This window comes from Ixodes scapularis, unplaced genomic scaffold, assembly GCF_016920785.2.
Source record: "Ixodes scapularis isolate PalLabHiFi unplaced genomic scaffold, ASM1692078v2 PGA_scaffold13__105_contigs__length_92229423, whole genome shotgun sequence".
NCBI lineage: Eukaryota > Metazoa > Arthropoda > Arachnida > Ixodida > Ixodidae > Ixodes > Ixodes scapularis.
The window spans coordinates 50,635,767-50,659,021 of record NW_024609839.1 but is presented as its reverse complement, the minus strand read 5'-3'; the positions used below and the strand labels follow the sequence as shown (position 1 = coordinate 50,659,021).

Genomic DNA, 23,255 nt, shown 5'->3' with positions numbered 1-23,255 from the left:
ATAAAATTGCAGGAAATGCTTTTCCGTCCTCCAGAGATGTTAAAACAGTCGAATACTTTTTAAACGCAACGATCGATCAACTGCGCCCGCTTTGCACAAAGCACCAAAATGGCGGCGCCACCAAGAAAATCGGGGACTGAAGTGGCAGAACTTTAGGCGTATACTTACTTAGTAACTCTATAGACAACACTTCGTGGTTTCACTACCTATTTTATTTTTTATTAAAATAAAATGACACGCGAGAAGGCACACAGTCAATATGTTTACCTGTTGTTCTTGTCATCCGCAGCCTCCGCTGGATGCATACCGTACCAAAATGTTTACCTCGTTCGACGTTCTCTTTCACCGACTTGCTCTTTCTCGTTTTCATGTTCTCTCTTAAAAAGCGTGGTTTGCATTTGCTTAGTTCCACAAACCGCTTACAGATGACTAGTGTCCCGGGATCGTATAGCCCCTTTCTCCTTTCTGAAAAATCTTATCTCTCCATCCCATAGACTTTGCAAGCGACCAGGCTTCAAAAGCTAGCAAGGCCACTATGGATAAAAAATATGTTTTGTTTGGCCGCCACTCCGTCACCCATGGCAATTCGTATGTTTTCAGTGTATTCTTTAGGCAAAGTGGCGCAAGGCCGCCCGTTATAAGGGGTACAGCCGTTAACATTCATCCATCCAGCAAGGCTTGACTATCAGGCGATCTGCACACACCCAGAAGCAAGATGGCGGCGCCCTAAGGCCGTATCGCGGTTTGGCAGACACTGATCTCATTTCGACAAAGTTCTGTTTGGTAGTGGCTGAAAATTGGTTACCAGAGGGTATTGTCACCCTATGGCCTAATATGGAATGTAGCTAATGGCGGAAATCGTCTGCTATAACCGCTGTCCTTTGTCGTCTGAGGCGGTGATGTCGGCTTGAGGCAGATGCTGAGTCTTGGAACGTTTGGCTTTCTTCAGCACCTCGCACCTTTCCCTTGCGAGAACCCAATACCAAAGTATGGCCATTGCCAATGTGAGTCCTCCCAGCAGGGTAAACAGTCCTTCGTAGTCGCCATGGCTGTCTCTGTAGTAACCTGCACAAACAGAGTCAGGGAGGTTGGAAACGAAAAGTAATTTCCTTTGGTTTCAAGCTAAACATTGTGGCAGAGCCTTAGGCTGCTCTGTGCTGTCTTGTATCCCTTGTTTCCGTTTCTTTGAAGCGTTTTCGTCTGAATGATCATGAACCAACTAGCCCAATCAGCCATTTTGTTGAAATACTAGTTTATGGAGTCGCACGAAAACTCTATGATATATCGATTATCAACCAAAGAAACTGGCGGTTCCTTGCTGTGTCCAACAAGCAACAAGAACAGCAAGATATGCTGTTCTTGTCGTTTGCAATAAGAACAGCAAGATATGAAGTACTCTCTGAATGTTGACGTAAAACTATGACGTCACGTCACACGATAAAGTCGGATAAAATCACATGACCTGGTGACATGACATCACGTTACGTCATGGCATCAGGTGACACCATTTTTTTGTTAAACAAAGCTGAAATTGTGGTGGCTTGTTACGTCACTATGACATCACAATGTCACGTGCCACTATGATTCCTCTAAATAGAGCGGAGAAATTTTCCCGCTAAATTAAGCGGGCAATAAACACACCCTGGGATTCGATGCGAAACCCTGCAAAAAAAGAATTATTGTCGTCACAAAAAAAGAAGAAAAAAGGATCGAACGAATTTTACAAACGTTGTAAGCAACTTATGGAAAACAACACGTATACTTTCGTACACGTTTATGTTGTACGTTACTCTCTAGGTGACTAAGTGCTTAGTTGGTCATCCCAAGCAATTCAGAAACTTTTAAGCGTCGCGCCGCACCAACATATTCCAGCGTTTGATACGGAACTGTCAGTTCACATTGAGACGCGCGTGCATGTGCTGAGAAACATATAAAAATAAAGAGAGGGAATATTAAAAGGTGACGTGCCTATGAGCGTAGGTCTGAGGAGTCCCAGCAGTCCAGCCAGGAACGTGGCAATCCCAAAACACACACCCAACTTTTCGATGCCCACAAGTTCCACAAAGAACACGGCGATAAGGATGAGCGTCGAACCGTTGCACCATCCGCACACCATAGAGAGCAGCGCTTGACAGTAGTAAGGCCTGCAGACCGGCATCAGGTATAAGGATACTCCCCACATCGTCAGGTGGACGGCCATCATGGTATACTCCTCTTCAAGTATCCCTTGTCCGTTATCCAGCCAGACCCCAGTCTGGCCACCAGGTCCATTACGGTGTAATACGAAACGAGGAGAACAGCGTGCCACTTGGAAACGTCCCTGTCCAGAGCAAAGTCCACGATGACCGTCATGAAAGTGGTCATGTTGTTGAGGATCTGGGACAAGGAAAAGGCAATCAGGTAAAACCTGGGCAGAATCAGAAACGACAGCAAATGTTTCCTCTTGGGCTTTAGTGAAAAAGACTGCGAATTTCTAATGCCGACGGCCTGTATTTTGAGCTCTTTCTTCGAAGACACCAGTTCACTTTGTACCAGGACGCGACAGCTGATATCTTCGTCGTCTTGATCGGCTGGGATTAGCTTGCATTCTGGATCATTCGTGCGACTGATGTTTCGCGACACTTTCTGGGCGATTATGGTTTCTTCTTTGACCCCTGGTTCACCATTCTGGCTCTGCTCTTGAACGTCGGATGAACTCAGCTTAACTTCTGGAGGACAGGGCTGAAGCATTTTTTCCGTCTCTTGGTGGTTGCGCAATGTCTCGCTCTTGTCCTTCACAGTCTGCAGGATGGGTAAAGGAGGAGAGCGTTGCAAGAAAGCGCCGGCCGTTGAGTTGAGCATGAGCGCCCCGCACAGCAAGAACATGCCTCTGACTCCGAATCTGTCGAAGAGCTCTTGTACTAAGGGCGGAAATATGAGTCCGCCAATTGTGAAACCGGCATTGCTGATTCCGGAGGCCATGGCGCGGAACTTGAGGAAATGCTGGTTTATTACGACGCTGCAAAGTGCCAGCAAACCAATGCTTGTTCCTGAAAAAAAAAAAAAAAAAAAATACACGAAACTAGTTGTTTATTGTTGCTTAATTATTCTACATATTAAACTTGTTGATATAGTTTCATTTAAAAAAAAAAAAAACACCTTTCGCCGTCCAAAAGTTAAAGAAAAGTGTATATTTTTCAGTCTTGGGTAAGTTACTTTTAAAAAGTAATTCGTTACAGTTAGTTACTTTCAGAAAAAAAGTAGAGAAGTTACCGTTACAGTTACCGCAACAAAAAAGTAATCCGTTACAGTTACAGTTACTTTTAAAAAGTAACGACGTTACTTTTCAGTTACTTTTCTATAACACAAAAAAATTAGGAAAAACTGAAAACGCTCCTCACCAAGTTTTTTTGCATGAAATTAAAAAGTGCGCTTTTTACTTCATATTGTAACTTAGCAGAAGTTGCTTCTCGAAATTAGTGTTTGAAAATTTACACGCCAGAGTAGCGGCGCAAATCAAAATATGAAACATGCGCAGTGCCCTCCACGTGTATTGTTATTTCACGGTTGATTCACCCGATTAAAAAACGTTTGCACAAAAAAAAAAGAAAAAAAAACACAACATAGATAGTGCTTCAAGACACTAAGATGTAAGTGTTCAGTCACAAAGTACAAGCGCATGCGTAAAAATAACGATTTTTTTTTTCATGAAATCTACAGGTGGCTATATTTGGGTCGTGACTCGTGAGAACGAAGGTATTCACAAGTTTGTGCAAGGCCAACTTGACACTCGAAATGTCGGAATAGACGATTTGAAAAGTGCGAGGAATATATAAATTGGTACTCGTTCAGTGATATATTATTTATAAAACACTGGAAAGTAACGACAAAAGTAACGTCGTTACTTTCATCGTTACCTCAGAAAAAGTAATAGAACTACAGTCACAGTAACATTTAGAAAAAAGTAACTCGTCACAGATACAAGTTACCAAAAAAGTAACGAAATTACAGTAACGCGTTACTAGTAACGCGTTGCTACCCAAGACTGATATTTTTGCAGACATAATGCAGAGGTTGTGAAATACCTGTTCGTAACACTGGAAGGGCTTTGTTTTATTTATTTATACTGTGGGAACACGAGACAGAATCTAAACATCAGTGTGCTCAAACAGTGCAAGTAAAAAACAACATACATCACCGAACAAGGCCATAGGCTCTTCATGAGAATGGCCGAGCCGATAAGAGTCAATATTACTTGTAGTGTGGCAGCTTCTTACACGCGTCAATATTGTAAGAGACAAATATGTGTAATTGAACCGGGGCGGGGCGGTGTGCACAGGACACCGCTCCGGCCTGAAAAGCGTCGGCATTCTCACAGCAGCGTTTAAGGTCATTTACTTTAGACTGCGGTACGCCCAGCCGAGCAATAACCATTCAGCATAACACTAGTATAATGAAATATTCCTACAGTATTTTCTGTAGATGGTACGGACAAAAATACGACCCATCTGAATTGGTGCACTTGAATGTAGAGAGCCAAGTTCCTCTGTTCTAGTATGGTATCCGGAACGCGTCTTCAACTGGCGTGTTTTTGCACTCTTGATTTCCACCTGATAACGTCAAAGATATGTCCTATCGCATTTACAGTTATTCTATCCCACCGTTGCCTGCTGCGATCTTGGCGGTAGCACAGCAGCAGATGTGAATACGACAGACGCCTGGTTCCCTGCCATAGCCTTCTTTATTCTAAAAAAGCCTGTCAAATCACGAAAGAACGTAGCCGCTGTAAAACGGAAAGGAGATCAGAGAAGGGGGCGCGCGCAGGGGCTCTCTCGTGCAGCGCCAAACAATGCCCCAGCGGTAAAATCCGGAAACACGCACACGCGCCTTTTCATTTCGGTTTTCTCAGGAAAGGATAACGTTTTGGGTCGACCTCCCTCCTATTCCGCTTCTCTCCCGTTTCTCCACGCGCCGGAAGCTTTTTTTTTTTTTTTTTTTTTTCCCCTTTTTTTCCGTTGCGGTTTGTTGTTTTGTTTCGCGGAGAAGCCGCCGCGCGTATTGTTTGCACTGGCTGAAGGGATACCCCAGAAGTGGCTTTGCGCTACCATATGGATAACCGTTCGGCGCTGCTCCTCGCCTTTTTCCGGCGACCGCGCGCTCAGTGGCTCCGTCGGGGAATTGACGGGCTTTCTAGAATTAAGGAAGCTATGATTCTGCTGTAGATCGCTCCCGAGTTTGGTGACCCATGGAAGCTTCAACAGCCACAGGTTGGGACAATGCGACGACAGCTACACTCTTGTTTACTCGTCTTTTTTTTTTTTTGTCAGAACTTCTAGAACCAACCGCCAGGATCGCGACATCCGATAGCATTGCACACCCGCTCTTAATTGTGACGTCATCTGTTGCTACTTCGGAACTACTTCCGGTGCGTCGCGGTATAGACCCTTTTTCTGTTTATAAACATGAACTGCCGCTTGCGTCCCAAGCGACTTCAGATCGCTTCGTCTTTGCAAGCCTGTCGAGCTTGTTTATGTTACCAGTGCTAGAAAGCACAAATGCTACACGAATAACAAAGTTGGAGATTTAACATAGGCCTTTGGTTGTACGATTTAAAGTCTTGGAGGAGGGAAGTTGGTTTCCGGGAATATTCGAAACATTTTAACAGACCTAGCACTGCTTTGTTCTTTTGGCGTTCACCTGGAGAAATGCCGGTTAAAGGTTTCATCGACATTTCAAGCAGCGGTGTTAAGGTGGGCTTTGTTCATTCTTTTTATGAACCGCAAGTTCTCTGGGACGTCACAGAGCCTTATATACTGGGAGGGTTTGGCCGATGGGTGGAGCCTGTCGCCCGCTAAAACAAGCGCACTTTACAATAACACAAAATGAAGGATTTTGCTTTTGGCCGCTCTACTTTTGTGCGCTAGTCCAAATGCGCGGTTAGCAGTTGTTTTATAAACACAATTTCTTATACTCTGACATGTGTTATACATACCTGCAATTGGGCACATATTCAAGCACTGGCCATCCTTCATTGATCTTCAAAACATAACTTAAAAATAAGCATTATTCCGTTTGGTTTTGAACAAAACTAGCTTCCTCAAACAAAAATTAATATGGTGATTGAGCGCAAGGGTACGCAGCGCCTCTCCTAGATGGCGCCCGTCACGGCACTGAATTTTTCCGGTGGCAATTTTCGAGACTTAGTATTCAAGGTATTAAAAATTCACTTAAAAAAAGGAATCAGGTTAGGTTCATATAATTTTAAGACATCGTAGCAGATAAGTAAGTTTGAGATTCTGACTACGTGTGCAGCGCCAAAAACACTTACATTAGCGATAAACACTTTTATTACAATGATGGGTCGCAGCATACCTTGCGTGCCTAATCCAGAGTGGGTTCGAAATTCGAAAACACAAAATGGCGGAGGCAAGGTGCCACCTCCTGGTTGCCTTAGTACCAGCTGTGGTTGCTGGTGTCGGCATCTTCAAAAGAGTGCACAACTCTCCCAGTATAAAGGGCTCTGAGACGTCAAGGACTGGAGCACCGCCTGGTGGCATTTGCCATGAAAAGGGACTGGACGCTAAACGCACCAGAGATTAGGGAGTTTTAGTAGACCGTTCCGATAACTGTGGTTACGATACACGATACTCCGCCGGCATCTTTGCGCAATCATCGTTTCATTATCGGGTATATGAGTTCTAAAACTTTCCTGGCGTAACGTCGCTACGGTGGCCCTGCTATTGGCGGGGCGCATGCGCAGAGTCCACACCTGGTGGGGGACAGCTCCTTCACCTAATCGCGGTAAGAAGCTCGCTAGGGGCGCTTCTGTTTTCCTCACTATGAGTATAGTGCACGTGCTATATCCACGCGGTTGTGTTTTAATTTTCGTAGTGCGAAGAAGCTTGGCATTGCGCGTGCTTCTTGAGTTTACTGCACACACGTGCCGGTCGTATTCGGTCGTAAATTGCATAAATTTTTAGAACGTTTTATACTAATATCAAACACTATAGTGAAGTTCCAGTAGATGCTGTTGGCGCCAGAATAGTTTGCAGTAATTTTCTGGAGCACTTCATCTGGGACCATGTATCTTGACTTAAACAGCGCAAAAACGTTACGTAAGGAAGAGACAACAGGAAGGAAAGAGCGCTGACTCACAACTGAGGTTTTAATAATGATGTAGTGAAAGAGAAGGAAGGTGTCAAGTGCAGTAATATTATTAAATTAAAGAAGGTTATAATTATTAACCTCTTTCTAAGGGCCATATTAACGGAATGACAATTTGCAATTCTAAGTAACCCAAGTGAATATATCTACGTACAAATATTCAGATGTGATCTACAAAGTTGTCGGTGACCCCTTGACACCTTCCTTCTCTTTCACTACATCATTATTAAAACCTCAGTTGTGAGTCAGCGCTCTTTCCTTCCTGTTGTCTCCTCCTTACGTAACGTTTTTGCGCTGTTTAAGTCAAGATGTCTATCCAACTCGCCCAGCAACTCATTTTGGGACCATGTATCTAGATTATGTTTTCTGCTGCAGTCAGAGGCCAAACTTTATTTTTTGGATGAACCTCGGAAGGTCAAGCTTTATCTTATTGCAAAGTTCAGTTTTGGTCAGCGCTACGTGGGAGAATACTCTCTGCTTCGGCATTTGAGACTGGAAGCGTCAGAATCTTGTCGGCACCTGCGATTACTACACTCTCAAGAAAAAAGGGTGTATCGTTACACCCTTTGTCCCATATAATACACCCCAAAACTTCATTTCGATGTACTGAGCCTAGGGTGACCACCTTCCTGCTAGCGAAATGCAGGACACGGGGGGGGAGGTTTAGAGGAAATTTTTTAACACACACACACCACAAACCGAGGCTTTGTTAATACATTTAACATCATGTGCTGTTTATAACCTGCTAATCGTATTGCAGCAATTAAGCTCAATTAATTTTTACTAAAAGTAATATATATCTTATGGCAAATGTGTTATTAAATGTGTCGAAGTTGAAAGCATAAAAATCGACTATAGCAGAACTCAATGTATCTGATAAAAATAAGAAACATTAAATCTCTTTCGGGCTATTGTTTCCTGTCAACGCTTACTTTTATCAACATAGTCATGCACAAAGTTTTAACATTGTGTTATTTTTCGACCGTTGCGAGTTGCAGGCTTTTTGCCTTGTGTAGGTGTCTTCACAAAAACAAAGATCCACCGCAACCCTTTTGCACTGACAGAGCGATTTAAAAATAATTAAAATATTTTATATTGAAACTTTTGGCAAGCAATCTTTCTTAGAATATTTTGCCACCAAGGGGAGTGGCACAATTTTGGAATATGTATAGCGGGTCTAAAAATACAGTGCTTTCGCTGACATGTGATGATGGCGTGGTAGTTCCTAGTCAAAGTTGTGCTTCCGTTTTTAATGAATATTTTGTCAAAGAATTCGCTAGTGATGTTGTTCCTGTTTACCCTGGTACTTTCCCGAGATATGGTTTTTTTTCAAATGGATCCACTTGCTTTTGACTATGACGGAATTATAAAACTTATTGATGATTTAAAACCATCTTCCTCCTGTGGCGTTGACAATATCACACCGAAATTTCTTAAGAGAACTAAAAATTACATTTCCATTTTTCTTTGCAAAATATTTCAACAATCTGTTAACCTTGGCGTTTTACCAGACGACTGGAAAATTGGGAAGGTGATTCCGCTTCACAAATCAGGCAGTAAACATAACCCTTCCAATTATCGACCCATTTCCCTTATCAGTACTCCCTGCAAAATTTTAGAGCACGTAATTTACTCACATCTTGCTAACTTTCTTGATTCAAATTCTTTTTTTACTGCATCACAACACGGTTTTCACAAATCACTGTCCTGCGAAACCCAGCTTATCACTTTCACTAATGACCTACTTTCCATCCTCGACCGTGGTTCCCAGGTTGATTGCGTCTTTCTAGATTTCTGTAAGGCATTCGATAAAGTCTCTCACAAACTTTTACTTTTCAAGCTCAGTCACTTGCATGTTGATCCTAATATTTTGTCTTGGATTGAATGTTTTCTTACTAATCGTTCTCAGTTTGTGTATACTAATGATGCTAACTCTTCTCTAAGTCCAGTCACTTCCGGTGTCCCCCAAGGGTCCGTTCTGTGGCCCTTATTGTTTCTTATTTACATTAACGACTTACCTACGTGTGTATCCTCTTCTATAAGCTTATTTGCCGACGACTGTGTGATATATCATGAAGTTACTAATGAATCCGATTCACTCCTCCTCCAAAATGATTTGTGTGCTGTATCCCAATGGTGTGAATTGTGGCAGATGTCCCTTAACATTAACAAGTGCAAGTCTATGAGAGTTTCTCGTCGTCACACGGTTCTTCCACCTCTCTCAATTTGTAACACTCAACTTCAGTCTGTGACCTGTTACAAATACCTGGGTGTCCATATTACCTATAACATGTCATGGAAAACCCACATTGACCACATTATTGCTAACGCTAACTCTATGCTCGGTTTTCTAAAAAGAAATTTTACACTTCTTTGAAATTACTGCTTTATAACTCCCTGGTCCGGTCAAAATTAGAATACGCTGCTGCAATCTGGGATCCCGGTCACTCGACACTTATAACTAACCTGGAAGCCATGCAAAATCGCGGAGTTCGTTTCATACTTTCTAACTATCATCGTACAGCAAGCGTTTCCTCCATGAAACTCAGTCTATCCCTACCCTCCCTCTCTTTACGTCGCAAAATATCGCGCTTGTGCCTCTTTTACAAGATCTATCATTCTAACACGTCATTGAAAGATAAACTATTCCTTGAGCCCCCATTCATTTCTCCGCGTTTTGATCATCCATTCAAAGTTGGTGTCCCTCATTGTAACACATCAGCCTTTTTGAACGCGTTTATTCCAAAAACATCTCTTGAGTGGAACCATTTTCCCGCTTCGTTTGTTAATATACCTTCAATTGATTTATTTAAAAAAACCTTATCTGCTCACCTTTTGTCGTGATTGTCCTTTTGTTTATTTTTTGACCAGAGTGCTGTGTTTCCAGCTGTTGATGTTTATTCTCGGCTGGGTTTGCTCTCTTTTTGTACCCTTTTTTTTCATTTTTTGGTTGCCCCACTCCCTCTGTAATGCCTTTTGGCCCTGAGGGTATTGTAATAAATAAATAAATAAATAAATAACTAAACTGAGCATGCGCGTCGGTTCTCCTTCAAAAACGATGGTCGCTTCCAGCAATGCTTGGATAGAAAATGGTATGCCATTGCGATTCACACGATTACGAGCGACCTCCGGGCTTCCCCGTGCCTTATTGTTCGGCAGCGCCATAAGTTGCAGAGTGAATTTTACTACAGTATGAAATGCGGGACATTTTAAAGATTTGGGAATTTCTTGCGGGACGCGGGACACAAGCCCTCAATGCGGGACAGTCCCGCGAGTCGCGGGACGGGTGGTCACTCTAACTGAGCCCTATAGTCGAATAGACGGCCCCCATATTTTACGAGGGGCTTGATAACGGTGCGATATAACTTTTATAAATAGCTAAAGTACGTATTAAAGACCACATAAGGAGAACACCGAGTTTTTACAGTAGAGTCAAGAAAACCCCGATTATTTTTTTTTGTAGTCAGTAAAACGTACATTAGCTATTTTAATAAGTTGTAACACACGGCTATCAAGCCCCTCGTAAAATCTGGAGCCGCCTGTTCGACTGTAGGGCACTGTACGTCTAACTGAAGTTTTGGGGTGTATTATATGGGGCAAAGGGTGTAACAATACACCCTTTTACACCCTTTTTTCCTGAGAGTGTATGGGGAAGGGCATATTGCGGCAGCATCCCTGAAAATCAGTGCCTGGTACCAACAGATTAACGCAGAGCTCGTCTTGTTCGTGGCAAATGCAGACGACAGTAGTCGGATATCCCCTTCCAGCTGATTCCTAGAGGTGCTGAAAAGGTGAGAAGACAAGCTGGAAACTTTCCGGCAAGCATTGGGCCCCATTACAATGTCCGGGCTGATTGCTTGAAGTCTGCAGAGTGCAAATGTTGCGTTAGGAATGTGCGTTTGCAGTTGACTCGCCATTTTCTCTAAGAACTAAAAGCATCGTTGTCGAATGCAAAGTTGCTCCTGGGAAAGCAATCCTCTCGTAGCAAGCCGTTCTGAAAATTCTGCGATGCTGCCTCGAGGTCAGCTTGTGCAGAGTCCAGGTCGTCCAGGTAAATGCTCTCAGTGTTTCTTTATTCTTTCAGTCAACTTGCCCGTTTCCAGCAGTGAAAGATACATGAACACAGCTTGCAGAACGAGCAAGTTTTGGCCCGGAAACGTGTCGGTCCGATACTGCTGATAGCCGCAACGGGCCGCCGAAAGTAGCCAAAATTTCGTCAAATCGCCAAACGTAATTTTCGGTAGCCAAGCGCCCCCAAAAGTAGCCAATTTGGCGAAAAGTAACCACCAGTGGCAACCCTGAAGAGATGTTAATTTTGAAATATCTGGTGAGACAATCTCATGTACTCCACCCAGCTCCACCTCAGAAACGGTCATTTCATTTTTCGCCGCTTGCTAGTCTTAAGCAATGCCATCAGTAGCGATTTTTAGTGATAACATGCAGACTTTTGCATATTTTTAACCTTGTAGGACGGAAATAAAGTTGGCGAAAATCTGGTTTCACATCATTCTCTTTTCTTTTCTTTTTATTGTACTACAAAACGAACAACAAACGGAGTAGGGCGACGAATATTGCAAGGACGTTTCTAAGCTGCTGTCGGTACTGAAACTTTTTGGATGCTTTTCAATAAGCCCGTCAAATAGCTTGCGTCCAAGCGATACTTCAACGAAATTTGAAATATATCGGTTGTGTTCAAAAATAGGTTGAATATGATCCACAATATCTGTAAATGACAATCGCACGTTTGTATTTTGAGCCTGGTGGCTGTATTTTTTGTTATAAGCGGCCCACTCTAGCGATTGCCCGGAGAAGGCCCAGCTTAGAGCACGTGACATCCGACGCAATCGTGACGTAGGTCGTCTCGGGACGAGCAAAGCTACGGCGAAGCTACCGTCGAGGGGATGGCCTAGTCGTTCCAGCCACCGAAGCGGCTGCTTTTGTACGAATTTTGAGTGACGGGTTAATCTTCTATAATCTTGTGGGGAGACAATAGCTACTTCTGGAACACTCAAAAGGGATTCTCGGGAAGACGGGAGTTTTTCCTTCCCCTCTTCTCTCGTCGTGGCCGGAGGCGAGACACTCACCGTCACTAGCTGTCAAGGTTCCTAGACGGGCATTACAAGCGAGGCGTTAGCGACATCCACCAGGTCTCTAAGCTAATTGTTTAATTCGTTTTAAAATTCCTTTTCGTGACTTTTTGTAACAAGATATTGGTGTGTTTGATGTGATACTGCTCCTTTGAACACATATAGGCTATAAAATAAGCGCCGAATTTTCATTGTAGTATCCCTTTAAATGGGTAGGGAAACGAAATTCCAGCGCTCATTTTCTAGCTTGAATGTGTTGCATGTTGCACCCTAACCTCAAAAACACCAGTCTTCCGTTGAAAAGCACAAGAAAACTAATTTTAAAGCTAAACAAACGATCTTTCAAAGTGCACCTGGTGGATGCATGCGGAGCCTATTTGGGAGGTAATCTAGCAACGTTGGGGAACTTGCTACGTTGTCGTGACGTAGCAGTACAGTGTACTATAATATATATATATATATATATATATATATATATATATATATATATATATATATATATATATATTTTAGTATTACAGTGGCCACTGTACTAGTATCAACTTGGGTAGTGTTGGGACCGGACCGGAGGGGCTTGCCTGAAGCGCGCGGTATTGATCGCGACAGGTGTCGACACCGGCGCGTTATCCAGAAGGTGTGCGCATGCGCGGCTGCACGCACGAAAATATGAATTTGGTGCCGCTTTGGTAAAGTGCACATAGGATTTCTGATACAGCTACATCCTGCCAGCGGTCGTACCGCGGCATCAATTACGCTGCATCACGATCGTTAGCAAAATGATGCTTCAATCTATTGGACGGTACAAGCTACATTACCCTTCCTTTACATAAAAACAATTGCGACTGTAAAGAAGCGGTCTGCAAGTTGTTTCAGCTTAAGCGCGAAACACATGTACGACGAAACCCTCCGATCCGACGTCCGACCGCGCAATACGACGGTCGGAGGCGAGGGTTTTCAACGCTCTCCGATGCTACGAAAACCCTCTCCCCCCAAGGTCATTCCGGCAGTCCTCACGTCGGATCGGAAGGTTTCGTCGTACATGTGTTTCGCGCTTTAGAATTAGCTGCGACTTTCTGCTTGTCGAATGGTGAGCATTTTAAATGAAGTGCCTATTTCCTTGAGTCGCAAAGGCCGAACATTTGATATTTGAAAGGGATATCTAAAACTCAAAAGCAGTTTTTTTTTCTTCCCTATCTTATTTTATAATGGAACGAACGGCGCATACTAAAGTCCGAGATTGCTTTAGTATGTTTTTAATACCCCAGGTTAACTTCTCCGTCTTCTTTTCAGCCCGTCTCCTTTTCTTGACCTTAATCATCTCGCTTCACTTGTCACTCATTCTTGAGTTCATTTATGGGACGAACAGCCGAAGCGACGGTCGCAAAGGGTGAGAATATTTTATTTCTTCATGGCTGCCACGACCATCCGAGGACCACCCGACGTTCACTTGTAAGAAATGGCTTATAAGTCGTGACAATTTTTATCACGCGTTTTAACATTGAACTTGAGTCCAAAAACTGAGACAACGTGGGCTGAACAAGTAATGCTTTATAAGATTCAAAGAAAACAAGCAACTATTTCACATCATTTTGAGCAGAAAACATGAACACACGTGGATCAGGCAAGGAAAAAGTTGTAATAGCTTACAGCACGGCATTGAAATACATGATTACAATGTGGGTTGCATACATGGTTACAATGCGCAGCGCATTCATGGCCCTGAAGGTATACTTGGCATACCACATCAGGTAAGTTGTCGAAACAAATGAACACCGCCCTTTCGATGCTGCTCTTGTTTGACTTCGGCTCAAGAGCCGTCTCCAAATAAGCCACACCGTCGAAGTTGCTAAACTTAATGTGAACAGCCCAGTAAGGAATTGGCACATTTAGAGAGCCTAGTGCGTCGCGATCGATGCCTTGTGGGATCACGGCAGGAGCTTCGCTATTTACCACTGGTGACAACGAGTCAGTTTCCCAAACGAGCCCCGAACGCTTTGCAACGATGGGCTTTGGTGAACTTGCCTTCCGCTTCCTTTCCTCCCGTCCTCCGGAGAGGTCATCACTCAGGTCCTGGGGTACACTTGGCAGCAGAGTGGGTACCGCGTCTGGCGTAAGCGCTGGGTGTCCACGAGGGATCCCCACTTCCTTTCCGCCGATGATATGGACGAAGTCTGGAAGGATGAAGCGGGCTCGAAGTGCAGCTCGCATGCAAACAGCGCTTGTTTCTTCAAGACGCTTGTCCGATCGCTGGAGATTCTCCTCACAAAGATCTCTTTTGGCTCTGTCCTTTGGAACACCGAAAAGGGACGCCGTTTTCACTCCTTTCACTCGGATGAGGCCCGTTTTGAAACCATGGTGCAGAGCAAGAGTTCTGTCGCTGTTTCGCCGACGGCATTTTGGCACTACCCTCAAGCGGGTTTCACATGCAGCGATTTTGGCCCTGGAGCGGCGCGATTTCTGCCGTCGCGGCGCTCGTGCCGCTCAACCGCTGGTGCTGGCCAGAACGCCGCGACGGCAGAAATCGCGCCGCTCTAGGGCCAAAACCGCTGCATGGGAAACACGCTTCAGGGGTATTCACACGAGGGAGAAATCCCGGGGATTTCTCCCCGGCACGCGCATCCCACGACGAAAACGCCAGGCTTTGCGATGTGCAAAAGCCTCGCGTTTTCATCTCGTGATGCGCGCGTGCCGGGGAGAAATCCCCGGGATTTCTCCCTCGTGTGAATACTTCACCATCCGCAAAATCAGAACACAAGATTCAAAGCATATTACGATCGAACACACGGAACTAGGAAATCGTGGTCCCGACACGCGCACCGCTCGAAGTGAAAAACACGCGGAACTATACTGTTTCACCTTGTATCGTACCGCAGGAAAGCCTACAAGCGCGAGCTCCTTGCTCTATAGGGCACATTTCGGCGGCACAAGCTCTCGTGCATCAAGGGCAGCTGCCACCGCTATGAGCTCGTGCTTCTAGCCTTCGCTGCGGTACAACATAAGGTGAAACGGAGTATATATAAAATCGTCATACCGACACGTGCACTGCTCAAAGTGAAAAAAAAGGCGGGCTGCGCGATTTTTTTTCGGATAACTCCACTACAGCGCCGCCACGAACTATCGCGAGCCGCTCCGGTCCTAACACTACCTAAGTATTTTAGTACACTGTAGTAAGTAACAGATTCCTTCGGAGCAGCGCCACTCTTTGGCATTTCAACATTTTCCTTCTCAGCTTTCCTCCTCAACTCACAAATCGCGCATTGTACCAAACGGTCGAAGAAGACAGAAAGGAAGGACTCCCCTCTTTCTCGGACTCTCGTTCGTGCAACCGGACACAGCCATACTCCCCTTAGATCGTCGCTCCAAATTTGAACAAAAGTTGCTTTCCCCACCCCGTTCAGCCCTAGGCTGACAGTGTTGTGGAAGCTACGTGCTCTTTGGGCTAGGGTGCCTTCATGTGCGAGCACATGGAGGCTCCCTCTTGGGCCAGCCACACGCTCGTCACCCCACGGGTAGCTCGAGCTGCCCGGTTCTAACGCGTTGACCAAAACGCTGCCAACGCCACCAACGGCAAAGCTCATAACCACGCCAGCCTTGCTACGTCACGAATGCGGGGAATCTTTTCTTTCTGTTTTTGTTTGCGCCGGATATCCCATGACGCATCGCGCTCTCCGTTCGCTTCTCTTCGAGCGCTTGCTCGAGTGCACCATATGGAACGAAAAATATAGCCAGTCGTTCAAAAGACAAACGCGCGATTATCATTTACGGTTATTATCCGTCATGCTTGACTCATTTCCGAACGAAATTTGAATATTTAAATTTTCGTTTCCGTACCCCTTTAAAGACCCCATGCTCATCCAGATCGAAACGGGCAGGGGTGGGGATCGAACACAGGATCCCTGGATTCCTGGGTTCTGCAGCGCAAGCTTTCGGTCCACGTGCTCAGAGTACAATATTTGAGAAGGTGAAAACACTGTGAAGACGAATCACGCACGACGACGACGATGTGTATCAAGGAGGTCGAAGTGCAAGCCAACAGATGTTTCAAAGATTTCTGACAGCAGAGTGGGTTCAGTCCACATCTGTGTGATAGCCTGGTGTTTCACGAAAGGTGGACAAATTCGATATTGCAAATAAAGCATCCTACCAAAAAAAAAGAAGAAAACAAAGGCTTGTGTTGTTTTGGTCTGAGGCCAAGGGCCTATTAAGGAAAATTATTAAAGTTTGGCATAATTAAGTTAATTATTTTCACATAATTAATCTTTTTTTTTAATATTGAGTTTAAGGACATGGTTTAATTTGGAAACTTGCTCAGCATCATCGAGAAACACTAAATAAGAAAACTGGAGTGTGACAGAAGGCACGCGCTGTATTTTACAGCTTTCTGAAAAACTGCAATCCGAGCGCTTCTCGGCACCGACGGCACCTCGCCCCGTGGAGAAATAGTGGAACCTGCGCCCCTGCTGCGTTGAGCGAGGGCAGCGAAGCAGATGTTGGTTTTCCCTTTGCACGGTGCGAGCTCAAAAAGATTTCCTTCCCTAGCTATAAATGAATAGGTAAAAAAATAACAACATAAAGTAACTGTCTCGTTTTCTGCCACCACGGGTGCTAAGCAAGACGGCGAGACCAGAGCGGGAAGAATGAACCGGGACATCGCCGCCTGCTGCGATTGGTCAGCGGCATGGAGTCGACCAATCGCAAAAGGTCGCGATGTCTCGGTCTTTTTTTCCCGCCGTCTTGCATTCCACCCCAGTGTGTTCAAGCCTCACCTTCGTCCTCTGGACAGCCCCTTACATGCTGCGCCATCTCGCGGCGCTTGTCAGAAATGCGAGCGAACCTTGGCAACACTTGCCCCGTGGCGAGGCAATGCCGTTCAGTAACCTCTCTTCTGCCACCGTGGACTGGGATACAGCGTATACGTGCACGACAGGCAGGGGGATCATTCGATTAACCAGCACCAGCCTGCACCGATGCAGAAAAGTGAAGAGCAATGTACCCCCGTCTTTTTTTTTTTTTTTCAGATAGGCTGCACTCGTAAATCAAATACGGCGTTCTGCACCGAGTGCAGCAGGCGCAGGTCTTGCAGGTAGATCGAATATAGCAAGTCTTCGCAGCGGTGTCAATGCGCAAAGCTTACGTTCCGCCGCGCAAAGTTTATCGATTGTTCCCCTCGCTCTAAGATATTCGAACAAAATTCCAAGTATAGAACAAACAGACAAATAAGCCAACAAACATACAAACACATTCGCCCCGCTTGTCTTTAAAGATGCACAAAACAAATCAAACCACCACCTTTTTTTTTTGTCTGTGTGTGTGTTGAGTTCGACAGTGGATTGACGGCACACCACTGACGGTACATGGCACATTGATGATTCAGTGGTGACGACGTGCCCGGAATCACGCACTGTCGGATAGGGATTATCGCGGATGTGTCCACCTGTGTCGTTGCGCGGGTTACCGACGCCCTCCCTTGGGGCACTTCATACACCGTCGGATAGACGTATTGGTATATAGCTGAGGCCGTCGGCACCTGCGCTCCTCCTCGTCACATCTGCGACGCGGACACGACGCGAGTCACTGACGTCGTAGCCCCCTGGGGCGTCTGCGTTACTGTGGGGCACTCAGCATACTGGACAGTCGTCGTGGCTGGAATTTGAGTGTTCACTTGACACGGCTGCGACGTGGAACCGACGCGACGGAAGGACACCGTCCTTTGGGACACCGGCGCTGCCGTGGGGTACGCGTACTGGTACCAGAGGTCGGCATTTTAGGTCGCCCTCACTCACCCTCACCCTCACAGCCACACTCACCTAAGCCCCTCACTCACCCTCACCCTCACAGCTACACTCACCTTCAGCCCCTCACTCACCCTCACCCTCACAGCTACACTCACCTTCAGCCCCTCACTCACCCTCACCCTCACAGTCACACTCACCTTCAGCCCTTCACTCACCCTCACTGAACCTCACGGCCCTCACGCACTCACCGCCCTCACGGCCCTCAACGCCCTCACCGCCCTCACGCCACTCACCGCCCTCACGGCCCTCACGGCCCTCACCGCCCTCACGCACTCACAGCCCTCGCGCCACTCACCGCCCTCACGCCACTCACGGCCCTCACCGCACTCACGGCCCTCACGGCCCTCACGGCCCTCACGCACTCATAGCCCTCACGCCACTCACCGCCCTCACGGCCCTCACCGCCCTCATCGCCCTCACGGCCCTCACGCACTCACAGCCCTCACGCCACTCACCGCCCTCACGCCACTCACCGCCCTCACGGCCCTCACGGCCCTCACCGCCCTCACGGCCCTCACAGCCCTCACTCACCCTCACACTCATAAATTTTCCTGGTTCAGAAACTCACTCACCCTCACCTCACCTGTGAAGATGAGGGTGAGTGAGGGTGAGTGAGGGCCCTCATGAGTGAGGTTTGCCGAGGTATGACTGGTACTGCGGGTAGGCTGGAGCGGTGGCGACGGTGCTGCTGTACAGCTGCGACAGCGACGTGACGCGGCGTACCGACGTGGTCCCCTGGGTCACGGGTGCCGTCGTCTGGTAGGCGTACTGGTACGCCGGAGCCTGCGCAAGGGCAGCACTGGTCGGCATGGCATACTGGTACGCAGGGGCTTGTGCAATAGCCGCGCTGGTTGGCATGGCGTACACGGGAGAACTGGGCATGGCGAACATGGGCTGTGCCTGAGGCATCAGGCCGTAGCCAGAGGGGGCCGACGACCCGTAGAAGTTAATGGTGGTGTGGGCCGTGGCGGCCTGCTGATTTTCTGCCAGAGTTCCACCCGACGCGACGGACGAGCGCTGTTTAAACGGTAACAATGGAGCTGGTGGGGGTGGCGGGGGTGGCGGGTAGACAACCTGCGTATGCGCGGGCGAATTAGACACCGTCCTGTAACCTTTCAAGCGACGAGACATCGTCCATATCACGGAACTACATAAATATGCTTCAAACCCGACGCATATACTACTTCGTGCACATCGAGCACTGCGTGACAAGGAGACCTTAGCTTTCTTTTATATTTCACCGGGGTTCCACTCACTGAAACCTCGCTAGTCCTCATTTTTCTCCTGTAATATCCACACCCACACCCCCTCCGCTCTTGTCTTACCTCGTTTTTTTTGTGTTCTATACATCACGTACTAAAGGTATATTGTAGCACCTTTAGTCTAAGTATACTAAAAGTATGTACAACCATTAGTTCACGTTATACAGGGTGTTACGTTTTATTCGAAACAGATTTTGGAGAAAGGCGTCTTTACTGCTACGTGAATGCCGTCTTCACTATGTGTTTCTTGAGCTCGGCGGACATTCGAGAGGCGAACAGCCGTTACAGTCTGGTGAGTCATTAACTAAAATCTGTTAATTAACTTTTTAATTATTGGTTTTATGGACCATGTTGCAATTGTAATTTTGAAGCCAGCCGTCCTGGAAGGCTATACCAACTTACACATTTAAAAAAAATGCAACTGGTTTGGAGATATCTGTCGACAATTTCTCCCCTTTCTATCATCCGATTCCGAAACTGAAAGTTCCAAGTGCGCCGGAAGCGCTGATCACGTGACGCTTGTAAAAGTGACGGTTTCGTGACGTACAAATCGTCATGATCTCATATCTGCACTGCGGCTGTTACGGTGCAACTCGAGGTATGCAAACTCGCGGGGGCGGTCTTTAGCGCTCTCGCTTTTAATGCGTCGTTGCCCTCGGAGCTTCATTCGCGATTGTTTGTCGGCGGGGGATTCGCTTCGCCAGATAGCGTGGGAGCACGAACGCCGGCTCTGTCAGTTGTAGCGTTAAAATGGCTGCGCAAATTCAGTCGAGGTATTCAGTCGCCGAGAAGGTTCAAATGGTTATGGCGTATGCTAAAATGAATGGCAACGTTCGTCTTGCCACGAGGCTGTATGCCGCCCAACACCCTGGTCGCACTGTTCCTGCCCCATCCACCGTCTTCCAGGTTGCCAAGAAGTTTCTGTCCACTGGGTCTGTGCATCGTCAAAGAAGAAGGAAAGCAGCTGTCTTGGACGAAGATATTGAAATCGCTGTGTTAGCCTACGTGCGAGCGTACCCCGAAATCAGCATCCGAAATGTTGTCGAAGATTCCGGAGGCAGCATCTTTTCGGTATGGAAACTCCTGAGAAAGCACAAGCTCCATCCGTATCACATATCTTTGAATCAGGACCTCAGCGAGTGTGACTTTGAGAAGCGCTTGGAGTTTAGCAATTGGGCCCTTATTAAAACGGATGAAGACCCCGATTTTCTCACTAATGTACTCTGGACTGACGAAGCACAATTTTGCCGAAATGGCAACGTGAACGTTCACAACGCGCACTACTGGTCTGATTCCAACCCTCACTGGCTCCGCCAGCATAACCATCAGGTTCGGTGGTCAGTGAATGTGTGGTGCGGCATGTTTCGTGACAGAATAGTGGGACCATTTTTTTTTCGAAGGCACACTGACAGCTCAGTCATACACAGCCAACATACTTGATGGTGCTGTCAGTGACTTCATCTGCGATCTCCCGTTAAGCGAGCTTAGAAGCACGTGGTTCCAGCATGACGGAGCGCCAGCTCACTTCTCGTCGCGTGCGCGGAGCTACCTCAACGCCTGTTTTTCCCAGCAGTGGATTGGGCGCGGTGGACCTATGTTCCGGCCGCCAAGATCGCCTGACCTGACCCCGCTAGACTTTTTCCTTTGGGGTCACATCAAAAGCGAAGTCTATTCAACTGAGCCCCAAGATGTCAACGACCTGAAGAACCGAATTGTCTCAGCATGCGCCAACATTGAACCACACGTCCTGAAGCGAGTGGTTCAATCTATGAAGAAACGATTCGTAGCGCAGTGGAGGGTCGCCATTTCGAACATTTCTTGTAGTAAGACATTACCTTAGGGTCTAAGCACACCAGAAACTTAAATTATCAGCAATTCTGATCTCTTAAGTTATTTCACTGAATATAATAAATAGCAAAGACTTCTTTCTTGTAGCGTTTCATTTTCTTTCGTTAAGTCGACTGGCAGAGTCAACATTCGTGCGCCTGCGCTATTTGGCGAAGCGCCTTCCCCGCCGACAAACAATCGCGAGTGAAGCTCCGAGGGCAATGACGCATTAAAAGCGAGAGCGCTAAAGACCGCCCCCGCGAGTTTGCATACCTCGAGCCGCACCGTGACAGCCGCAGTGCAGATATGAGATCATGACGATTTGTACGTCACGAAACCGTCACTTCTACAAGCGTCACGTGATCAGCGCTTCCGGCGCACTTGGAACTTTCAGTTTCGGAATCGGATGATAGAAAGGGGAGAAATTGTCGACGGATATCTCCAAACCAGTTGCATTTTTTTTTAAATGTGTAAGTTGGTATAGCCTTCCAGGACGGCTGGCTTCAAAATTACAATTGCAACATGGTCCATAAAACAAATAATTAAAAAGTTAATTAACAGATTTTAGTTAATGACTCACCAGACTGTGACGGTTGTTCGCCTCTCGAATGTCCGCCGAGCTCAAGAAACACATAGTGAAGACGGCATTCACGTAGCAGTAAAGACGCCTTTCTTAAAAATCTGTTTCGAATAAAAAATAACACCCTGTATATAAAATACACGCACACACAATAAAAACATACCTCAGCGTACCACATAGAACTCGTTATCATAGAAATAAAACACGTGTGTACGCAGGGATCAGAGGTGTAAATTTAGTTCGTACGCACCCACACGCACCTTTAGTCCCGAACATATTTCATATTAGTACAGAACCACGTACAGAATTCAGTTTAGATTAGTTCATTATACGCGGCGACACGTACAGAATACGTACAAAGTGCATTCAATATTTGTGGACTAAAGCCGAAGTGCAGTCAGTAGGTAGCACCACAATCCTGGTGCTTTATGACGAAATGACACTTAACGGACAAGATATCTTTCTATAAAGGGAGAGGTGCGAACACGTGCTTTCTAACTGAGAGCGAAACTCGCTGCTCGGGACTTGGACGTTGTGGCAAAGAAAGGAATTCAGAAGCAAATCTCGGATTTTTCGCAACACAGAAAGATCACCGACTTCCCCTTGTCCTCAGTGCCCCTTCAGTTTGCAACGAGATTGTGTTCAAGCAATTATTTTAAAAAAAGGATAACTTATTTACATCTTCAACGATCCTTCAGACTTTGGCTAAACTGTTTCCTAAATGTCACCTTGATACTATATAAAACGCCCCACTAATGTACACCCAAGGTCTTGACCGGAAATATGAAGAAAATCAAGACGCGTGAGCAACTCGGCCCCCGAAGAAAAAGACCAAATTAACTGTGTCAGCATGCGCTCCGCAAACCCTGTGAAATTGGAGGTATTCAAGTTATTTTTCTTATTCCCTGCTTCTTTTTGCGGTTTAGTTTACAAGTTTAGTCCATAGCGAAATATCTGATCGAAGACGACTGTCCCTCGAACGGTCGGGGTTTTTGTTTACACCTGAGGGAGAGGAGGATTCCATGGGTGGTGCTTCCTTTGAAGCGACCGACGGCAATCGGAGCTGGAAATCCTTGATGTCCCCCCGATTACCAGCATGAAACAGACCCCTAATTTTAACGCGTTAGCGTTAAAAAGCTCGTAATACGCTCCGACAAACAAAAAACGAATGTATTATTGAGAACATTTGTAAGTTTAACCCGAAAAAAAAACGAATTTCGGAATATGTCCACAAAAAAAAACGATTTCTCCCCGATTATCAGCTTGAAAAAGAGCACCCAATTTTACCCCCCGAATTAAAAAAAAATACATATATATATATATATATAAAACCCGAAAACAAAAAAAAAACGGGCATATTTGAGGACAAAATAAAGAACCGAGATTTTTCCACCGCAAAAATAAACAGCGCATTGCCGAATGTTCCGTCCCCGTCTAAATGCAGGGCTAGCAGTTGGGACCAAATGCCAAAGTTTCAGAACGTACCGCTGTCTGATTCAAAAAGTGTAAGCGAATTTTAACTTTTTTCCATTGAAAAATTACGGTTAACGCAGCCCGAGAA

At 46.0% G+C, this 23,255-nt stretch overlaps 2 protein-coding genes across 2 annotated transcripts; both read right to left on the bottom strand.

Moving 5' to 3' along the window:
* Positions 1-594: 594 nt before the first annotated feature.
* On the bottom strand, positions 595-17,033 carry LOC115325214 (monocarboxylate transporter 2). Its single transcript, XM_029985899.4, is given in 4 exon segments — positions 595-1,065; positions 1,969-2,206; positions 2,209-3,029; positions 16,997-17,033. Coding segments are annotated over 4 exon segments (1,296 nt in total). The 3' UTR covers positions 595-865.
* Positions 17,034-17,772: 739 nt separating this feature from the next.
* LOC115325212 (translation initiation factor IF-2-like) lies at positions 17,773-19,156 on the bottom strand. The gene is made up of 2 exons (XM_040213371.1): positions 18,681-19,156; positions 17,773-17,980 (listed from the first exon to the last, which is right to left on the bottom strand). The coding sequence occupies exons 1-2, from the start codon at positions 19,154-19,156 to the stop codon at positions 17,773-17,775; spliced, it is 684 nt and encodes a 227-aa protein (XP_040069305.1).
* Positions 19,157-23,255: the final 4,099 nt, after the last annotated feature.